Here is a 19,993-nt window from a genome sequence, read left to right on the forward strand (position 1 = left end):
TATATCTTCGAGTGTTTCTTTTATCCTCTCTTGATTATCCTCCTCAACATCATCATACAGTTCTCCGTAATACGTGGCAAATTCCTGATTAACTCCCTCCTGGGTGTCCGCTACACTGCCTTCATCCCTTGTTATTGTCCTGATGGTGGACCTGGGGGTTTTGCTCTTATATAGCCATGCCAAACGCCGTCCCGTTTTGTCCCCCCGCGTGCTGCCTCTCTATGTATTTCTTATAGTTCAGTTTACACAGCCTATCCCAATGCTCTCCGCACGTCTGTTGAAGTTGAAGTATCCGCTCCGCGTTCGAACCAGTATCACCCTCTTCCCTTTGTGCTTTTTCCAACTCCCTCTCAGCCTCTTGTAAATCCGCCAGGACACCGCCCTGCAGGCTTTGGGACTTTGCTATGGCCACTCCTCTCAACACTACTTTAAAGGCCTCCCATAGCGTGCACGCCAAATCTACACTACCAGTGTTCTCCTCAAAGTAATTTATGATCTCCTCCCTTACCTCTTCTTTGAACACAGGATCTTTAAGCGCTTCCGCTCGGAGCCTCCACGTCGGGATCCTTGCCCTCGGAGGGCGGCATTGCCAGCTAACAACCAAGGGCGAGTGGTCCAACAGGACTCTCGCTTTGTATTCCACCCGCACCATTTCCGTCATTAAGCCTGACGTAGCAAAGACAGACTAGTCTAGTGGACAACTGTTGCGGGGCCGAGAAGTGAGAATACTGTCTTTCTTGGGGGCGCTTCATTCTCCATACATCAAGCAAATCAAAATCTTCGAGCAGCGCTTGTAACACCCGTGCCGCCGGGGCAGGTTTTTCCAACTTCTGATCTATCCACCCTCGGATCTAACACAATTGAAATCCCCTCCCCAAAGTACAGCACTTCCCATGCACATACCAAGGTTTGCACTCAGGGTTCTGAAATACATAGCCGTGTTCTGATTGGGAGACGATGTATTGATTATACTTATCTCTCGGTTCTCTACCAGTCCCCTAAGCATGACCATTCTCCCATCCGCTTCAGCAGTTTCCTGTAATACATGAAAGGGGACATGCGGGGCCACCCAAATGAGGACCCCTTTAGCATAAGCCGAGTATGTTGAACCCACCACCACTCCTTTCCATTTCCTCTTAATCATTCCCAATCTCTCTTTTGTCAGATGGGTCTCTTGTAATAGCGCAATATCTATCTTTTGTCTGCGCAAGTATAGCATAACCTTATTTCTCTTCAAATAACTGTTTAGACCCCTAACATTCCATGTGATTATTTTAAGGTCCCCCATGACTTATGTTTTCCTCCCCCACCACAACCGCACTATCCACTGCTCGTACCCGTTCTCGTCTATTTAGGCTTGTATCCCATTTCAAACTTCCCTTAACTACACACACCCAAAACACCCCTCCCTTCCCCTTTTCCCGCCCAACCACACCCAACTCCCCACACCTCCCACCCCCCATTCCCCATTCCCAACCCCCCCCCCCCCCCCCAACAGTTGCCCAGCTCCACCCCTGGATCTCAGGCTCCCCCGCATCTAGCACTTTCCTGGCTTCCGCCTGTGTGCTATGCTCCGCGGGGTAAGGCCGCCCTACTGGCTAGCCTACTAAAACTAAAATGGGGGATAGGGTGCTCACGCCCTGCCGCTCCCGTTTACTGTAAACTCTACACACTGAACTGTATAATCACCACAAATATATGCCCTCTGCTATATTCAAGTCCTTGTATTCGCCCATGTCCACAGGATCTGCTTGAGATTTCTCATTTAATGTCGAAGAAATCCCTCCAGTGCCTTCAGAAACGTCTTTTCGGGGGACACACAGTTGACTCGTGCCATACATTTCCTCACTGATTTATTGTGTTTAAAATTGTGAGCGACAAACATTTTTTGCTAGAATGTTTTCCTTTAGATTTTATTATTTTAGGCAGGGACATCCTCGTCAGGGTAGGGATAGTGAGGTGTTGATCCAACTTAAGTTAATAAAAATAGCATCTTTTGAAAAACCTTCAAAGTTGTCCGACTCACATTTCTGATCCCTCACACAAGGGAGCTGGGATCTTACACAGGAGGGAGGGTAACAGTCAGCAATGGATCTACAAGTAACCATGGGAGGACAGTCTCATGTATGGTTGGGGCATGGGTGGTGTTTGGACCTTGGTGTTAGTGAGGAGCCATTCCTTGAAGAGGAGGGTTGTGAGCTCCATCCAGAACTGTAGAAGCGAGGGTGCAAGTCAGATATTGATGGGGAGGAGTTTCCATGGTCTTGGAGCGTAGGCCGAGAAGGCCTGTTCTGTTTTTTTTTCGTTCCTGCACCAGCGGAGTTCAGGTCTGCACACGTCTACTTCTGGTGGATCGTAGGCCTTCAGAGATGGAGTTTGTTAGGTAGCTTGGGGACTTCAAAGTGACAGCCTCTTATTTGATGCAGCAGGAACCAGTGCAGTTCGATAAGGGTCGGGGTGATGTGGTCGAGTTTGAAGAGTCCTTTGATTAGTCGTGCTGCCTCATGCATGCAGGACACGTCTCAGGGAACCCAGGGTAGTCGCCAGCAGGCCTTCCAAGAGGGCATTGCCACAAATCCAGGTGGGAGAGGGCAAAGACTTGGACAACTCTGAGATGAAGGACTTGATTTTTCACAGGAGAGAAAGTTGGTAGGAAGCCGTTTGTCTTTTCCTTGCTAAGTGCTGTTTGAAGGAGCTGTCTGTCGATGTCGAACCCAAGGGACTTGGCACAGGTGGCCAGCTGGGTGTGAACCCCTCGTGATGCACAGAAGAGTGTCACAGCTAAATATCCATTGTTGTTGGTCAGCAGTGACAATTTAGTCTTGGAAGGGTTGAGGTGCAGGAAAGCACTGGACATTCATGACTGGACCAATGAGAGGCAGGCCTTCACCCTGTGGATTTTGGTGGAGGATCTCTTGAGGTAGAGCTGCGTGACAACTACGTATTGGTGGATGCTGTATGGAGCAAGGAGGGATTAAGCGGTTCCATGTGAAGATCATAGGATAGAGGATGGATCCTTGCGTGACTCCACAGAAGATGGATAGTGTTAGTGATCTGGAAGAATCCATTTGTACAAACTAGTGGCGAATAGCAAGGTTCAATTTGAACAAGCTAAATCTCGCTGATCCACATGCGATTGTCAGTGAGTGATTGGTGGTCTATTGTGTTGAATGCTGCTGATAGGTCAAGGGGAACTAGGAGGCCAGGATAGCCATCCTCAAGGACTTAAGGGCATTGTAAATCAGCTTGATGGTAGCCGTTTATGTGCTACATCTGGGTCTAAAGCCATATTGGTAGGAGTGAAGGAGGTTGTTTCCTTCGATGTGTTGGAGGAGTTGCCTGGCTACCGCTTTCTCAAGGATCTTAACTAGGAAGGGAAGTTGGGTGACGGGCGGTAGTTTGAGGTCCCCAGGGTTCAGTGCTGGTTTCTTGACAAGCTGGAGGATTTCTCTGGTGTGGAGGGTCAAGGGGCAGGAGCATTGAATTTGGAACAGTTACGGATTCTCAGGTAAGGGAGGAGTGCTTCAGTCAGAAGTGTCTTGAGTATGGAGGCAGGGAGAATGTCGTCTGCAAAGGATGTGGCCTTAAGGAATGCTAGAATAGCATCAAGGTCTTCCATAGCGATGGTCTTGAAAATTGCCCAGGTGGTTGTGCGAGATGGCATGTGTAGTGTGCTATCAGATGTAGTGTTGATGTGTGTTGGAGGATGGTGGCTTTCTCAATGTAGTGTGGTATTAGGTGGGTTAGGCAGAGGGTCTATGCAATGCTTCAGGGCTTTGACAAGGGCTTCGCCTTTAATTGCTGGCCTTGGCTATGATGTTTTGGTAATAGTTGGCCTTGACAGTGGTGATCAGTTATCTCTGTGTAGCACAGGGTTTCTTGAGTGGGGCAAGGTCGGATGCTCTGTTGGATTTTTGTAAAGTCTTGAGGTTTTGAATGATCAGAAGGCTTGTTTGCATGGGCATGAATCCCCTCAGGAACAGGTTTCCCCATGACTGTGTACACCTCCGAAATGGCCTGAACCATCCAATGGGCGATGGAAGCCAGAGAGCCGGGGAGGAGCACCCAAAAGTCACGAACAATGCCAGAGTTCCTGAAGGATTTCATCTGAGAGAGAAAACTAGAGGTCCCTCTCGAGATCTAAGGAATGCAGGGCCCCCTATGCCTCAGACTGTGGGTTCGGAAGAACACCGGCAGGCAGATCTACTGATTCGGATGGAACAGCGAGACCACCTTGGGCAAGGAGTTTGGGCGAGTATGAAAATGCTGGAACAGGGACAACAAGGCGTCAGTGTGCAACTCTGATTAGACTACTCTACTCCTGCATTGTCCCCCCCCAGGATGTGGACTGCCGAAATCCAAATCCCCTCCGTCGGAGCCCATTCACTGACAAAAACGGCCTCCATGCAGAGGTGAAGGGGGCGAAACGGGTGCCATCCTGCTTGTTCAGGTAAAACATTGTAGCTGGCTAGAACAGAACTGTCCATGATGAGGGGCAAGAACGTGACTGCGAGAGCTGCAGCGCGAACATGAATTCCAGCGGTGGTCGAGCCCCAAACACTAAAGACAGAGTGCATTGGGGTCAGAGGCCAGGAACGAGCGGTCGCATGAGGTCTTGGGTAAGATTTTGTGAAGTCCAACTGGTGTGGGATTCCACAAGACTTCTCTTGGCATTAGTTAGACCCAACTCTTAATATAGGTCTGTACTACACAAGTTGGTAGAGTGACTGGACAGCTAGGCCCATTTTAGGAGGGGTAACGTGAACTGTAGAGTAGTACAATGAAATTAGTAAACACTTGCAGTTACATTAAAAAAAATATATTATATACACACACAGCAAATTAACCATTCTTCAAGAAGCAGCAACTAATAGTAACATTCAATGGAAAATAGAATTCATTTAAATTAGAACCAAAAATGCAGTTGAGTAATTCTTCTTTATGCTAAACATGTTCCAACACACAGGTGACATCAATCAAGGTCAGTATTAGCACTTTTTTGTTCTTCATTACAAAGTTGAGCTGAGGATGGAAAATGGTTACAATGAAAGTAGCATATTTTCAACTGGTTCAAGAGTTAGTCACTCCCAGCGGGATGTAGGCAGTCTTTTATCCCAACAAGAATAGGGTCAACAATTAAAACCTGTGAGGGAACAAGCATTGCCAAAGCCAATGGGGTTCAGAAGAGGATCCTTTCGGAAACCAGGACAGTGAAAGCCAATAGGACAGTTCCAGATCTGATGCAGCTTTTCTTAGAAAAATGTTAACAGTCAAGAGTTCTTTTATAAAAATAAAAAAAAAAGTTGAACCCACTTGATTGAGCACAAGCTGGAAGGCCTGCACAGAAAAGATGAGGTCAACACCAAAGGGGTTAAAATAGTACTTCCCAAGCCAGGCAGCACTACAAATGGCAAACGGTAGGAGGACTGATAACCTAGGTTACAGATGTAAGCATGCCAATAAAGAAAGCAAAAGCGCCCGCCAACCAATCTTCCCGACCTTCTGCTGCGTTTTCTGGTACTTGACGAACCAGTTAATGCATTTTGTTAGCCGACATTTGATAATCCAGCACCGTTTGTTTCCAATATGCGGTTTATATTGACCCAATGAATTCCAAAATTTAAGAAGAACAAGTTACTTACCAACTGGTAACTCTTTCGACTGGATGTTCTTCCAACGTATTCCACATCTTTGACATATTCCACATCCTTGCCATCTAATGTCCACAGCTGTGTAATTCAGAAACTTTCAGCAGAGTGCGTCCTGCGTCAATGACATCGGGTCGATGTCACCCTCGACAGAGGCCTTCGAGGGACGTCACCGGAGGTTATAAATAGGACGCATTGCCCCGTAGCCTCAGTTTAAATTTTTTCCCTCAGAACGTGTGGCACCAGTCGCATGCCTGCTTCACTGCACATAGCCTTGCGGAAACCTGAGCGGCAATCGCATAGGAAATTCTCCAGAGGGGCAGGCTGGGAGGGCGATGTTGAATACGTTGGAGGGACATCCAGTCAAAAGAAAGTTACCAGTTGGTAATTAACTTGTTCTTCGAATGGATTGTGTCCTCCAACGTATTCCACATCTTTGACAGACTCCCAAAGCAGTACCAGTAAATGGAGGGAAAAGAATTTAGAAAAAAACAGATTGCGGAATAAAGAACCGCCTTCACAAAGGCCATATGCTGACCATGGATCGTATCCAGAGAGTAATGTTTAACAAAGGTGTGGAGCGAAGCCCATGTAGCAGCCTCGCAAACATTCCTAATAGGAACCCCTCCCACTGGAGGGCGGTGGAAGTAGCCACGCCCCTAGTGGAATGAGCTTGCAACCCTTCAGGAGGGTCCTTACCCGCCAATGAGTAACACTCTGTAATGGTGAGGATAATCCACCTGGACAAGGTCTGTTTGGTAACAACCTGTCCCAATTGGTGTCCAGCATATCCTACAAAGATCTGATCGTCCAGTCTGACGCTGGACATCCTAGAAATGTAAAAGCTCAGAGCTTTCCTAGGATCGACCGATGGAGTCACTCCTCTTCTGTACCAGGATAAGGAGGGTAGAAAGATGAAAGAACCACCTTCTGATTCAAATGAAATTCAGATACTACCTTTGGTAGAAAGGAAGGACGTACCCGCAGTACATCACTGTCCTTGTGAAACACAAAGGGTGGCTTAGATGAAAGTGCCTGCAATTCACTCACTCACTCTGAGTGGAAGTAACCGCGACCAAGAACACAGTCTTGAAGGACAATAACCTCAAAGGACATGAGTGCAAAGTTTCAAACGGAGCACCCATGAGAAATTTCAAAACCAAATTTAAATCCCAAACTGGCACCTGGAAAGGGGACTGCGGGAACACATTAGTCAGTCCTTTAAGGAATTGAGAAATCAAAGGAATCTTAAAGTAAGAACATTCTTCAGACAAGCACTTAAAGATAGACAGCGGCGCCAGGTAACCTTTAATGGTACCCACTTGAAGGCCCCTGTGGGCCAAAGAAAGAAAGCTAAAACTATAGGAATGGAACACTGAAAAGGATCAATATTGTGACCTCTGCACCAGTCGCAGAACTTACACCCACAGCAACGGTACAGGGATTTTGTTGCAGGCTGGCTGGTCCAAAGCAACACCTCCATCACGTCATCCAGGAGGTATTGACCTCTGGATGGAAAACCTGACACGCTTCCCCTCCCCTTCCCCCCCCCTCACGCGAGAACAGATCCTCTCGGCAGGGAAGACGGCGTGGAGGGCAGATGGACATTTCTAGAAGGTCCGGGTACCACACTCTCCAGGCCCAATCCAGAGCAATGAGGATCATGTGGGAACCGAACCTCAGTAACTTTGCAACACTTGAGGAATAACAGGGACTGGAGGAAACGCTTACAGCAGCAGGAATGACCAATCCACTACGAATGCATCTCCTAAGGCTCCTCTCGGAAGAAATTCCCTTGAGCAGAATCTCTCGCACTTCCGGTTGACACTGGTGGTTCCCCAAACGGCGAAGATCTCCTGAAGGACTTCCTGAGCCAACTCCCACTAGTGAGAGATCGTGCTCTGCCAGCCACCACTGCATTTTCGTCTCCTGCCAGGTGAATTGCCGGGATCGAAACACCCTGCTGGATGGCCCAGAACCAGAGCTGCATTGCGGCTTTGCACAACGGGAATGACCCTACCTCCCCCTTTTTTTGTTGAGGTAATGCATGGCCACTGTGTTGTCCGTCATAATCAGGACACGTTTCTCCCTGCACAGATGGCAGGAAAGCCTTCAGGGCTAGCCTGATGACCCTCAGCTCTAACAGATTGATGTGGAGTTTGGACTCTGACGGAGACCAACGACCGCTGACGGTCAAGTTGTTGGCAAGAGCACCCCATCCTGTGAGGGAAGCATCCGTCACTACAGTCACCGCTGGCCAAGGTTGCCAAAACGGTTCCCCCCTCATTAGGTTCCCTTCGTTGACCCACCACAGAAGATCCTGGGAAACCGAGAGTGGAATCTGAACCGGATCCGACATCTTGCCTGAGAACTGTGACCACTGCAGGGATCTCATCCTCAGCCTGGCCTCTGGCACCAGAAAAATGCTGGATGCCATGAGGCCAAGCAACCTTATGAATTCAAAAGCTGGGAGACTCTGGCATGTTGAAACTTGTCCACCATCTGCACAATGTGATGAGCCCTTACCTTGGGAGGCGAACACTTGCCCAAGTATGTGTCTAACACAGCCCCGATGTACTGGAGCTGTTGGGATGGTGTTAGATGTGACTTATTGAAATTCCGGGAGAAGCCCAGCGTGTGCAGGGTACGGCAGTTGAGACCGAGGTAATCCACGCTTGCTCGGGAGAGTGCACCCAGATCAGCCCATCGTCCAGGTAGGGGTAGACGTGAATCCCCCCCTCGCCTGAGGTACGCTGCCACCACCATTAGCTTGAAGACCCTCGGGCGGAGGTCAAAACGAACGGCAGTCCCCGAAACTGAAAGTGCGAGTTGCCAGCCGCAAACCTAAGGTACTTTGTGTGCGCAGGATGAATCGGCACATGAGAGTAAGCATACTGTAGGTCCAGATACATCAACCAATCCTGAAGTTGAAGGGCCTGGAGGACTTTAGAAAGAGTAACCATATTGAACTTCTCCTTCCTGAGAAATGTGTTCAACCAAACCAAGTCCATGATGGGTCTCAATCCCGTCTTTCTTTGGTATCATAAAGTAATGGGAATACCACCTTGTTCCTCTCCGCTGCAGGGTCTAGTTCTATAGCGCCTTTCTCCAGCAGGGTCAAGATTTCCTGCGCAAGGAGCGGATACGGAAGCTTCTAAGAGAGTTTCCCCGGTGAATTGTCGTGAGGCTGCTGAAGGAAGCGAAGGCAGTAGCCGTGGGCTATGGTATCCAGAACCCACGCATCTGAAGTAATGGCACGTCACTCTTCGAGATGCTGAGACTGTCTGCCCCCAACCGGCGAACCATGGGACATGGCCTCATGACTGTTTGGAAGCAGCTGCGGCAGTGCCTGAAGGCAACGAGGCAGCTGACTGAGCAGCTTTTGCACCTCGATTTCCCCGACCACCACAGGTACTTTCTTGCTGGCCCCTTTGACTGACTGCCCCTCTCATTCTACCAAAGGAGGAGTAGTAATGAAAAGAACCTCCCCTCCACTGCTGTCCCTTAGGATAAAAATACGGAGGGTGGCACACAGCTGCGCTTAAAGAATTAGCCGCAGCTTTCGAGGTCTGCAACCTCTCAAGGCTCTCGTCAGCCTGCTGCCAAACAAATGTGAGCCAGCAAAAGGGCATGTTCAGGAAACTGGCTTGCACATCCAGAGCAAAACCAGACTTCCGCAAACACGCAATTCTGCGTAAAACGGTGCTCGCAGCCATGGATCGGCGAACACTGTCGGCCATAATCAAACCCGACTGAAGGGATTCGCACATGGCATCCTTGTCGTCTTGCACGAGAGCAAGGAACCCATCCCTTTCTTCCCCCTCGGTTATATGCTCAGCCGCTAAAGAAACAGTTCCACAGAGTTGTGAGAACCTTGCCAAGGCACAGGTGGAGTTGGCTGATTTCAATGCCATGCTCCCAGCAGAAAATCCCTTCCGAGCCCAACCGTCGAAGCGCTTGTCGTCCCTATCCGGAGAGATGGTAGGGTGCGCCGCCTGCCTCGAGGTGGCCTTAGCCGCCTGAACCACCAAACTCTCGGGAGTGGGGCGAGTGGATAAATAGCTGGGGTCGCTAACGGAAAGGCAGTACTTTTTAGTCAAAGATTTATTAACAGCCGGAAGAGATTTCCGGGAATTGCAAAGCAGCTGCCACCCTTTTCTGTAATGTGAGATGAAACGGTAACACCGGGTCAGAGGATGGACCTTGATCTAAGAGACCCTATAGCCATGAGCCTCCAGTATGAAGACTCCGCATTAGCCCCAGGATCAGGCCTACCAAATTCCACTTCCGGCGAAGTGTCCAACCCACTGGCATCATGGAGAGTTTGTCTGAACTCCGCTAATTGACTGTCTCCAGAAAAAACTGGAGCCACATCAAGATCACCAGGGTCCTCAAATTCAGACCTTTTTTCTTCTTCATAAATGTCATCCAGAGGGAGTTGAAACCCTGGCCTGGGGACAGAAGAGGGCCTGGAGTCCAATACTGGCCTCACAGACTTCCCAGTAGCCTTCAGTGGAGGATCCACGAGATCCGGGTACTCCAACGGCAAATTGTGGGCAAAAATACCCGAAGGCGTCGAGAGCGTTGACAACCGCAGCGTCGTGAGTGAAGGCTTAATCAGTGGGCTGATAAGATTGCAAAGCATCGACATCCGAATCGGACGGACACGCCGCAGACTGAGTCAACGCCGGCTTCGAGCCTTTAGTAGGTTGCAGCGGTCTCGCCGGAGACGAGGACCGAGATCTAGAGGCAGGTCTCTTGTGACTGTCCTGAGCCTCATCTGAACGGGACTGCGGAGGTTTCCTATGCGAGTCGCGTCACGGACGCGAGCCCGAAGGCTTGCGTGCCGCGGTACAAGACCGCTCATTGCCGGCTTCGTTAGAAGGCACGACCAGAACCATGCCCTGCGATTGCAATATCGCCAACATCTGCTCCATAAAAGCAGCCCATTCCTCCGGAGTCAAGGATTTTGTCGGGCATGCCACTTTCCTTGAGGCACCATCCTCCGAGGAGGACAGGGAAGGCGACCAGTGACGGCACTTCCTGGAGTGCCAGGACGAGGAAGACCAATGGCGGGAACCACTCTGGGACCAAGATCTCCGGGCCTCTTCCTGACGCAGAGTCGCCGGAGGAAACCCCCTTGGACGATTTATATTTACAGGACTTAGTAGGCTTAGAGCCCCTACCTACCTGGAGCTTCCCCTTCCGGGAGGCCTTGGCAGTCAGCGACAGGCATTTCGAACAGTTGTCGGTGTTATGAGACTCGCCCAAGCACCACAAACAAATGCGATGCGGGTCGGTGATCGACATTTTCGACTTGCGGTCGCGGCAGGTCTTGAAGCCAGACGCAGTGTGGGAGGGGTCGAAGAAAAAGACATAGTAACGAAAACACACGGCGTGCCGAGTTTCACAAGCAACACATTCGCAGAAAAAACAGAACTGAGGCTACAGGCGCTACGCGTCCTATTTATAACATCCGGTGACGTCGTCCTAGACGGTGGCCTTCGAGGGACAGTGACCCGACAGACACAGGACACCCTCTGCTGAAAAAGTTTCAGACGTGCACAGCTGTGGACATTATATGTCAAAGATGTGGAATACGTTGGAGGACACAATCCATTCGAAACAACATTTCTTGTGGTTTATAACAGATTAATGCAATAAACGTCTGATGCTAGTGATCAGTGGTGTCATTTTCAGTTGAAAATTAATAGGTACTATCACCCTCCTCAGTTCAATAGTCAAAGGCTTACCTTGTGCAACTGGGGGTCATAGAAAAAGTTGGACCAGTTTGGATCAGTTTGCATGAAACGAAATTCAAAGAGCTCCCGTAGGCAGAGGACTAAGATGTTGTGACAGATCTGTGATGAGATGGGAAAAGAAGGGACATCATAAGACAGTAAAAAAGGATTGCATCCCAGAGACTAGGAGGAAAAACAACAATCTGTATGTCACATTGTTTTCACCAGACAATTTACTGCGATGTGTGGAGGCCAACCTCAGGGAACAGACTCACATATAATCCAGTCTGACATTTCTACCAGACTGAAAATGTTACGATCCGTCACCCGCCCTGGGAGACCAAGGGTGTCAGTGAAAATAGTTTGCCCCCGAGTAATCAAGACTTGGGGGTAGCAGGACTTCTTGCCCACTCACCAACCCAAATTAGGAAATATTCACACACCTTGGGGTAAAACATTTCTGCATTTTGTTTTTAGGGCTTTTCTATGGACATCCCAATGGCACTCAAAATATTGAGTCAGTTTGTCTTAACTCGCAACAAACAGTGAAGAATTGGTAGAGGACAAAAATAAAAAAGTATATAATTCTTGCTGTATTGTTAGGCAGAAACCTGTGCAGTTCCCTCTGGGACCACTGCAAAAGATTTAAGACTACAGGTGTTTGGCAGTAAACCCACTTGGTAGCAGTCTGTACCACACAGATTCACTTGGTAGCTGTGGCTGAGCAGTCAGACTTCCCTCAAGAAGAGTTAGGCAGTGTACAGAGTATTCACAATAGGTCAAAAGAACACAGAACAAGTAAACAGTGACCAGGGCTTGGTGTAAAAGAGATAATTATTTATTTAAAACCACATCTAGAAAAACACACAGGCACTAATAGTAAGCAATTCAAAAACACGGTCACTAAAAGATATACACTCCCTTAGAAGAATATTAGACAAGTCTTAAGTAAAGCCCCACTTATTTTCAGACAGCGGTGAGCGCTTAATGTAGATGGCACGCTAATCATTCGTTTTAAAAGGGAGAGAAAAGCAGAGAATACATCGAAACAGATCCCAACACTTTTTCACGAACACAACAAGAGAGGAAGGCAAAGTAACACTGAGTTTAGAGTCAGTAGGCCGAATCCACTTTAAGGGGATCAAAACGAAATGTGTCCAAGGTCACACGGTTGCAGAGCACAAGAGTCTTGTAACGGTTAAAAAAAAAGAGTTGGACCAAAAGTGAGGGACCAGTTAAAAGGTCAAGGCGGCCAACCCAGTCCAGAAGGTTAAGGGGTTATTATTACCTTGTAGCAATCTTTAGAAAGGGAGGCCTGGCGGACACGGTACCTTAAAGTGGTGAGAATACTCCAGCGGGGGCAGTTGTTCCTGGCAGCGGATGCAAGTCGGTGCTTCGTCCGGGGAAAGAGGATCTCGTCGAGGAGGAAGACAGGAGTCCGTTGCACTGCCAGAGAAGAAACCAGCCGCGGCGTTCTCAGGGAAAAAAAGGAGCGGTCCTTTTATTCGCGGTCCAGTGGTAAGTGGCTATCTGGTTGCCGGGGTGCTTGGCACGGGCAATTCGCCCACAAGCCGGTCTGGGGTGCGAAGAGAAGAAGGTAAACTGGTTGTGCCCACCAGTCGGGGGAAGAAGCCTCTCCAGCCGGGAGATGATCTCTGACGTCGGGAAGTGGGGAGTTGGTTCCGCAGGGCTCCACCTGTGGTGTCGTCGTGGTAGGTCGGCTCAACTTCTCCCTCATCGGATTCTCAGGTCCTGTGACGACTTCTGAAGTTCCAGTCCCCAAAGCCCTGCTTTTATGCAGCACACCCCCATTCACTCAGCTTGGCTGTCAAACATGCTAAGTGGTGAGCTGGGCGGCTCACCACTTGGGCCAATCACACAAGAGTGCGACTTGAGTTATCAAGGTAACTCAGGCCAGGGTGCCTAAACCCCCTCCCACACCCCCTGTGGTACCCAGACAGAGTGGCACCACTTTTGGAGGCTTCTGTGGAGAAGCCCGCCAAAAAGTGGAACAAAGGGCTCGACTTGGGTTGGAGTCACAGAAGAGAACAAACGCCATTTTAGAATCGAGTCCTGGCAAAAAATACCAACTGGCGAATTAATATTAAATAAATAAACCGCCGGTATGTTCGAGGCTATGAGAATTAAATTAAAGTTGGTAGCCTTGAACAATGGGAAAATCCCATAGGAATATATTAGCGGTCGAATATAAAAAGTAGTATCCACTGCCACCAGCAAAAACTCGATCAGGGGGGGACGGAGACGTGCCCCCTCGACTAACAGACCCCAGGGCAATCGAATTGCCCCGACCAGTACGTCCACAATATGATGGTTTGTACCGGTTTCTGTTAATAATTTGGGACTAGTAAAGCCAATGGTGACTTTACATGCTCTGGGAGACAGTAGTCAGTCCCAGCGTATGGAGTCTATGGTGGGGTGTCACTATGACACCCCTGTGTTACTGCACGGAGGGTGCTTTGTAACACATAGAAAAAAAACACATGAGACCCTATGGAGTAAAGGACCCCATAAGCCATAAAACACATTAGCAGTCAAAGGAACACCATAAATCATGTCCAAGAGTGGGAGAAAAAGAGTCTCACCCTTGGCAGGAGAAAAAAACAAACTCCAGAAATCCAGCAAAGCTGCTGGGGGACTCACTAGGTTGGGAAATTCAGCCTAAAGAGAGAATTCTCCCTAACATGTATGGCTCAGAGAAAAGCGGTTTTATTGTACAACTTAACTCAGGTCATGGAGCAATATTTAATGCGCTGTTAGGCAAAGTTTGCATGCAGTATCCCCTGGGAACACTGCAAACAACTTTGACTACAGGTATAGGAAACCCAACCTTTGGTACAAGCTTGTACTACACAGTTTTGGTAGCGTGTTGAGCAGCCAGGCTTATCTCAAAAGGGGTCAAGGTGAACTGTAGTGGAGTTACACAGAGATTTACAGTTGCAAGTATTCAAATAAACTTACACTCAAGGTTTCTTGAATAAACAATTATTAATTTGTCAGTTAGAATAAGTCTTCTTCAGAAGGGCGCAATATAATGGTAACACTCAAATACACTTCATGAAATGCACACTCTTAATAGCTTTAAATCAGTAGATACCCTTTTGGGATGGCCCACAGACCCTACCTACACCCTCAGGTGACTTCAAGGGTTCTGGGGACATTAATATATCACTGTTGCATTTAGGATCATATTGTAATAAGTCAAAGGAAAAGATTATTTAGAACAAACAAGACCACAAATATTCTTAAGCAGGCAAATACTTTTGGATATCCTCAAGAAGAGTCATCCAGTACAATAAGTTAGGCCAAAGTTAATGGGCAAAAAGTCTTCTGTAGGATGAAGCACTTCTTGTAGGTTCATGGAAACGTCTTTGCACACTGTTTTAGAAGTCTTTGAAGAAAATAATCAAATGTAGGGCCACAGGCTTATTAGACCTGTGAGTAGTAGAAGATGCAAGAAACTCTACAGCAAGAGGTAAGTCCTCTTAGACTTTGTACAGTACCTTTAAAATGAAGAAAAGATGCAGCAGATGACTCCTGTTCCTGTGCAGCTCTGCAGACCTCACTGTTCCCGAGCCTCAGTCGTGGGTAGAAGGGGGGAGGACGTCAGGGGGGGGGGGGGGGGGGGGGAGGTCAGGGGCGGGTGGACTCCTGCACTGCGCTGCGACGTTCAAAGATCGCAACTGGCAAACTTCACTTTCAGTGGCTGTTCAGTGTTTCAGCTCCTCGCGTCTACTACAAATAGCAACACCCTGGTTCCTGGCTGTCGAGATGGACTTTCCTTGCTTCTGGGGTCACAGACTCTGTTGAGGGGGCTCAGGCTCGGTTAGTCCTGCTTCCGGGGAGTCCGGAGGATTTTCCTGGAGCTCTTGGCGAGCTTAAAAGCAATGTACACAATCTGGTGTTCCTCTCCCTGGTTATACAGTTTCCAGCAGCAACTCTTGTGTAAATTCAACCAGCTCCGAGATGGTTGTCCAGGTGGCTTATTTTGGAGTTGAGGGGAGAAGACGTCCTTGCAGGGGCTTCTCCGTTGATAGGAATTTGTAGTTTCAGCACAGCTGCAGGGCTTCACCGGGCAAACCAACGGTCCAGGAGTTGCAGCAGGCATCCTCTTCAAGTTCTTCTTTGGTTCCTTCGTCCAGTGGTCGACTGCCTTCCAAGCCAAAAGACACCTTTTATTCAGTTCTCTCCCATTCATTCCAGCCAAGCTGTCAGTCACCCAGCAGGGTGGCTGTCCTTGCCGGACAGTCAGCCGGCCAATCACCACAAAGTTGCTGGGGGTCTAAGGTGGAGGGAATTAGCACATTTCTGAGAATTCTCCCTAAGACGTGGCTACAACTTTAATCAATGATAGCAACCTTCCATGGTTGTATAATGGTCACTGCTGCTAAATGTTTTAAAGCTGCAACAGACTGCTGAAGTGCACACAAGAAAAAGTTACTTGCACAAAAAACAGACCTCGCCCCTGATGGGATTTCACCAAAGCTGCACTGGATTACACCTTCTACTTTGCAGTGACTGAAGTGGTAATCATTTTTACAAGTTAAAGAAATCCAAAAGTGGTACTCTATGCCACTATGCCAGCCTCAAAGAAATGCCTAGGTCAAATGCATTCACCCACTGGGTTTTTACTCCACAACAAAAATAGATCAGTCAAGTGTAGATTCATGTGTGACCTATCATTACCAGGTCAATAACCTCTTTCCCATTATGTATTTGTACACCATGTTAATTATATGTAGGCTTTGGAACCATCCTGAAACCGAAAATCAGTTTTCCTACTTTCAGGTTCTTTTGTTGTAAAACATTTGTACCCAGTAATTACCATAATTTAAATTTTTTTCATCTTAAAGGCCTCTTCACATCGGATAAATGATTAGCACCCTTCTCAATATCTGCGCAATTTTTGTGAGTAGGTTACAGGTACTCTGCTTATTTGAGGGCCGTTTACTTGATCAATGAACCAAAAAAATGGGCAGGGTTTCAAAGTAGGTTTACTGCCAGCATTAACAACCATGTTAAACCAAAGGACATGCCTAAAACCATCCGGAACTGAATAACCTCAGTACTCAAACAGTGATGGAAACAAAGGTGAAACAAGCTAAGACCACAGTGCTTGCAGAAGGTGCGACGATAAAACCAAGATGCAGCTTTACTGACTCTGGCAAACCAGTCAAAAAAGCAGTAAAAATGCAAACCCCAAATTTTGTCTCAGTGAAGCTGTGTTTTTTTGATGTGTTGGGCCTCGGACCAAGCAGTCGTCTAAGTATGGGTAGACACAGTGGCCCTGTTTTCTGAGGAAAGCTGCCACTGCTGCTAGCCATTTGGTTAAAGTGATAGGGCTGATTTGAGGCCGAATGGAAGGACTCTGAACTTGCAATGAGTTTAGCAGACCTTGAATCTGAGATAATGTCGGTGTCTCGGATGTATGGGGATGTGAAAGTAGGCGTCTTTCAGGTCTAAAGCCACTAGATGTTCATGCGGTTGTACAGCCTTTATGACGTCTTTTAGTGTGACCATTTTGAACTTTTGTTTCCTGATTTTCATTTGTATTTTCTCAAGTCCCGGACTGGATGCCCCTTCCCATCTGCATCTTCACTATGAAGTATCTTGAGTATATCCCTTTCCCCCCCTCAAAAGGAGGAACTCTTTTCATTATCAGTTTTTTAAAAATGTGACACTTCTTGTTGGAGAATTTGAAGGTGCGAATGTGATAGCATTACAGGAGGTAAGGATTTCTGTGTGCGTTTGAACTCCCATAGATGGCTGTGTTGGAAGGCCTCTAGCACCCATCTGTCCCTTTGTAATTGCTCGCCACATGTCAAAATGAAAGGCCACATTTCCTCGAACTTGTGTGCCTTTGTGGCAGTCACTGCTGGGCTTTGTTCCGCCTACCTCTTTGCAAGGTGGCCGATCCCAGTTTGCGTTGTACTTGATTGTAATCCCTGCTGCGTTGGGAGGACTGGTAGTTCCTTCTAAATGACTGGGAGTAGTATCCGGAACTTCCTTGGTACTTGTTGTCTCTCGCGGACAACAACCTGGTTTGACCATAGGCGCTTCGAAAGGGATGAAAAGACCTTCTGCCCTGTAAAGCAGTTAATGATCTAGGAGTTTCGGAGTCTGCCTTCATTACCTTAAGATCGATTGTCGCCAAAAACGTTAAACCTCAAATGGCAGGTCAACAACCTTATGTTGCACCTCCCGTCTAAAGACAGTGCAGCGTAGCCATCCTTGTCCTCAGGATAACCCCATTACCAATTTGCTTGAATCCTGTCTCTTCAAGATCCACTGCAATGTTGATACTGTGGTTTCAGGCTTATTGCGCTGGCAAAAGCTCCAATAGACAGGAATTGTGCAGCAGAGCAGTGAGCATTATAGGCAGCCGTGCTAGGCGGTGCGGCCCGACGTTGCATCTGGTGTAGGGTGCTTTACTCGTTTTTGACTGAGACGCCGAGCCCAGCAAGCCCATCCGCATGGCGTGCTTCATCGCGTCACCGGCAGCGAGGTGTGCAGCGTCACACACCCTCTGAAGTCCCCCGGAGCCCAACACCCCCGACTTCCTTCCCCACAGCCCTCAAGATCTAGTTCAACAACAAAAATCTTAATAGTGATTTGAATAATGGTGTTAGGGTTGCAAGATCTCACTCACCCTCCTCCATGCACTTACAACCCCACGCACCAGAGTTTCTTGTAGAACTCGGTTGGAGAAAAACAATCTGATATGTGCGCAGACAGCTGCAATTCAGCAAACAAAGGGGGAGCAGTTGAGCGACAAGAATCCAGAAAGTTTCAATAGGGGTCTGGGTACCCCTAAGGTACCCAATCACTGGTTGTCCTATAAGGACCAGTTGCTGCAGGACCTAGCGGCATGTCTAAACTTCGAAGAATTTTGTTCCTGGGGGACATCTGTTGATCAATTTCTTGCGTCACCTTTGTTAACCCAGCAGAAGCCTCTAAAATTGAAACCTAATAGAAACGTTCTCAAACCTCATTTGGCCAGTACGGGTCTAATCAGGGATGTCAAACAGACCCTACTGATTCTGCTTATCTGGTTTTGGCTTTGCAGGTGAAACTAGTCGTTCCCGTCTCTTGCCCTGAGGTCGAATGTCCACCAGAGGGTACTTTACCTCCATCAAGCCCACTGCCTTATCGGACTCCGTACTTCATAAGGATCCACGACTTAAAAAATCAGCTATGGCAAGATCATGGACCCCAACCTAAGGAGCTTTGCTCTGGACTCCAGAAATGTTATCACCAACGTTGAGAAACCAGGTCTGTTTGAATCAAGGGAGGCCCTTAAAAACAAAATGTTAAGCCAGTTCAGCTTAAAAGTGGCTCCTAACTGCATCAGATCTCAGGACCTAAGGGTCCTTCGGAGAACTCAGATCAAAAATTGGTATAGATTGGATCAGGCTTTCCTTTTATGTTGTTTAATTTTATGTTGTTTGTGTTGTATGTGCCATTATGTCTCCGGGTCTATTGTGTGCAATATAAATAAAAACCGGTGCCACTTTCGCCAGGGTGTAGGCTGCTTTAACTGTTGTTGCCCCGATGGTGAGCACTTTGCCTTTCTTCTGCCTTTTACACGGTCAACCAAGCCATCCTGCTCAACGGTCTCCGTGATAACCTGGTTATCACCAGTCAGGCCTTGGCGTGGCTGACTTTTCCTCTCTGATCGACCCTCGCAGGTCCAACTTGGGTACTTCCTCTCCTCTACCTGTGGTGTTCCCCAGGGGTCTCACTGCCCCCTGGCTTTTCCGCATTACCGCTCTCTGCCCCAACTTTCAGTGCTATGCAGATGGCAACTCATTTTCTGCTCCCTTCTGCCACTTCTGCTTCTCATTTCCAACTGTCTGCTACTCAGGAGTGGTGTGCCGACAATGATCTCTGCCTTAAGGCCAGTAAGACTGAGATCCTCCTCATGGGCACATATGCCCCCTACTTTCCTCTCACTCTCTGGCCGGCCTCTTGGCCCTCTTCCTGCTCCCACCTGTGAGGGTAAAACCTCGGGGCCATCTTCGACTCCACGCTTTCCTTCTCTGCTCACATCTGTGACGTCTCTAAGAAGTCACACTACCAGCTGCACCTCCTCAGAGGTATTCTTCCTTTCCTCTCCTTCCAGAAGCTCACCATCTCCAGAGCTCTGGTTCTCTCTAGGCTGGACTACTGCAACAGCCTTTCTAAATCTGCCTGCTTCTACACTCTAACTCATCCAGAACAGGACTGCGAGACTTGCCCTTGGCCTCAAGCCCAGGGATCATATCTCTCCGGCTTGAAACACTTGTGTGTAGGCACGTTATAAATGCCATATACCCCCTCAAATGCCCATCCCAAGTTGTCTTACGTGGTCTCAAGTTCTTTTATTTTCTTTACAACCAAGGCGGATTGCTGAAATGTGCTGACCAGCTGCACACACCTGATCCACAAAAACAGGAGAGAAAGTCGACAGCACGGGTAAATTATGGAGGGAATGAAGAGATCAACCCTTTTAGCCACAGGAACAACTGCTGCCTATTTCTAAATGATGCATTTCGGTGGGAAGGGTTGGAGGGCGAACGGATGCCCCTTCCCTTTTGGAACACTACC

At 48.2% G+C, this 19,993-nt stretch overlaps 1 protein-coding gene across 1 annotated transcript in view; it reads right to left on the minus strand.

Annotated features, from left to right (window-relative positions):
• COQ8A (coenzyme Q8A) overlaps positions 1 to 19,993 on the minus strand; it is a 1,433,786-nt gene that overhangs the window by 151,870 nt on the left and 1,261,923 nt on the right. The window contains exon 12 of the mRNA XM_069608680.1: positions 11,402 to 11,509. Coding sequence (XP_069464781.1) covers positions 11,402 to 11,509 — 108 coding nt within the window. The remainder of the gene's footprint in view (positions 1 to 11,401; positions 11,510 to 19,993) is intronic.

The sequence above is a fragment of the Ambystoma mexicanum genome, chromosome 4q (assembly GCF_040938575.1).
Source record: "Ambystoma mexicanum isolate Mex_15411 chromosome 4q, UKY_AmexF1_1, whole genome shotgun sequence".
Taxonomy (NCBI): Eukaryota; Metazoa; Chordata; class Amphibia; order Caudata; family Ambystomatidae; genus Ambystoma; species Ambystoma mexicanum.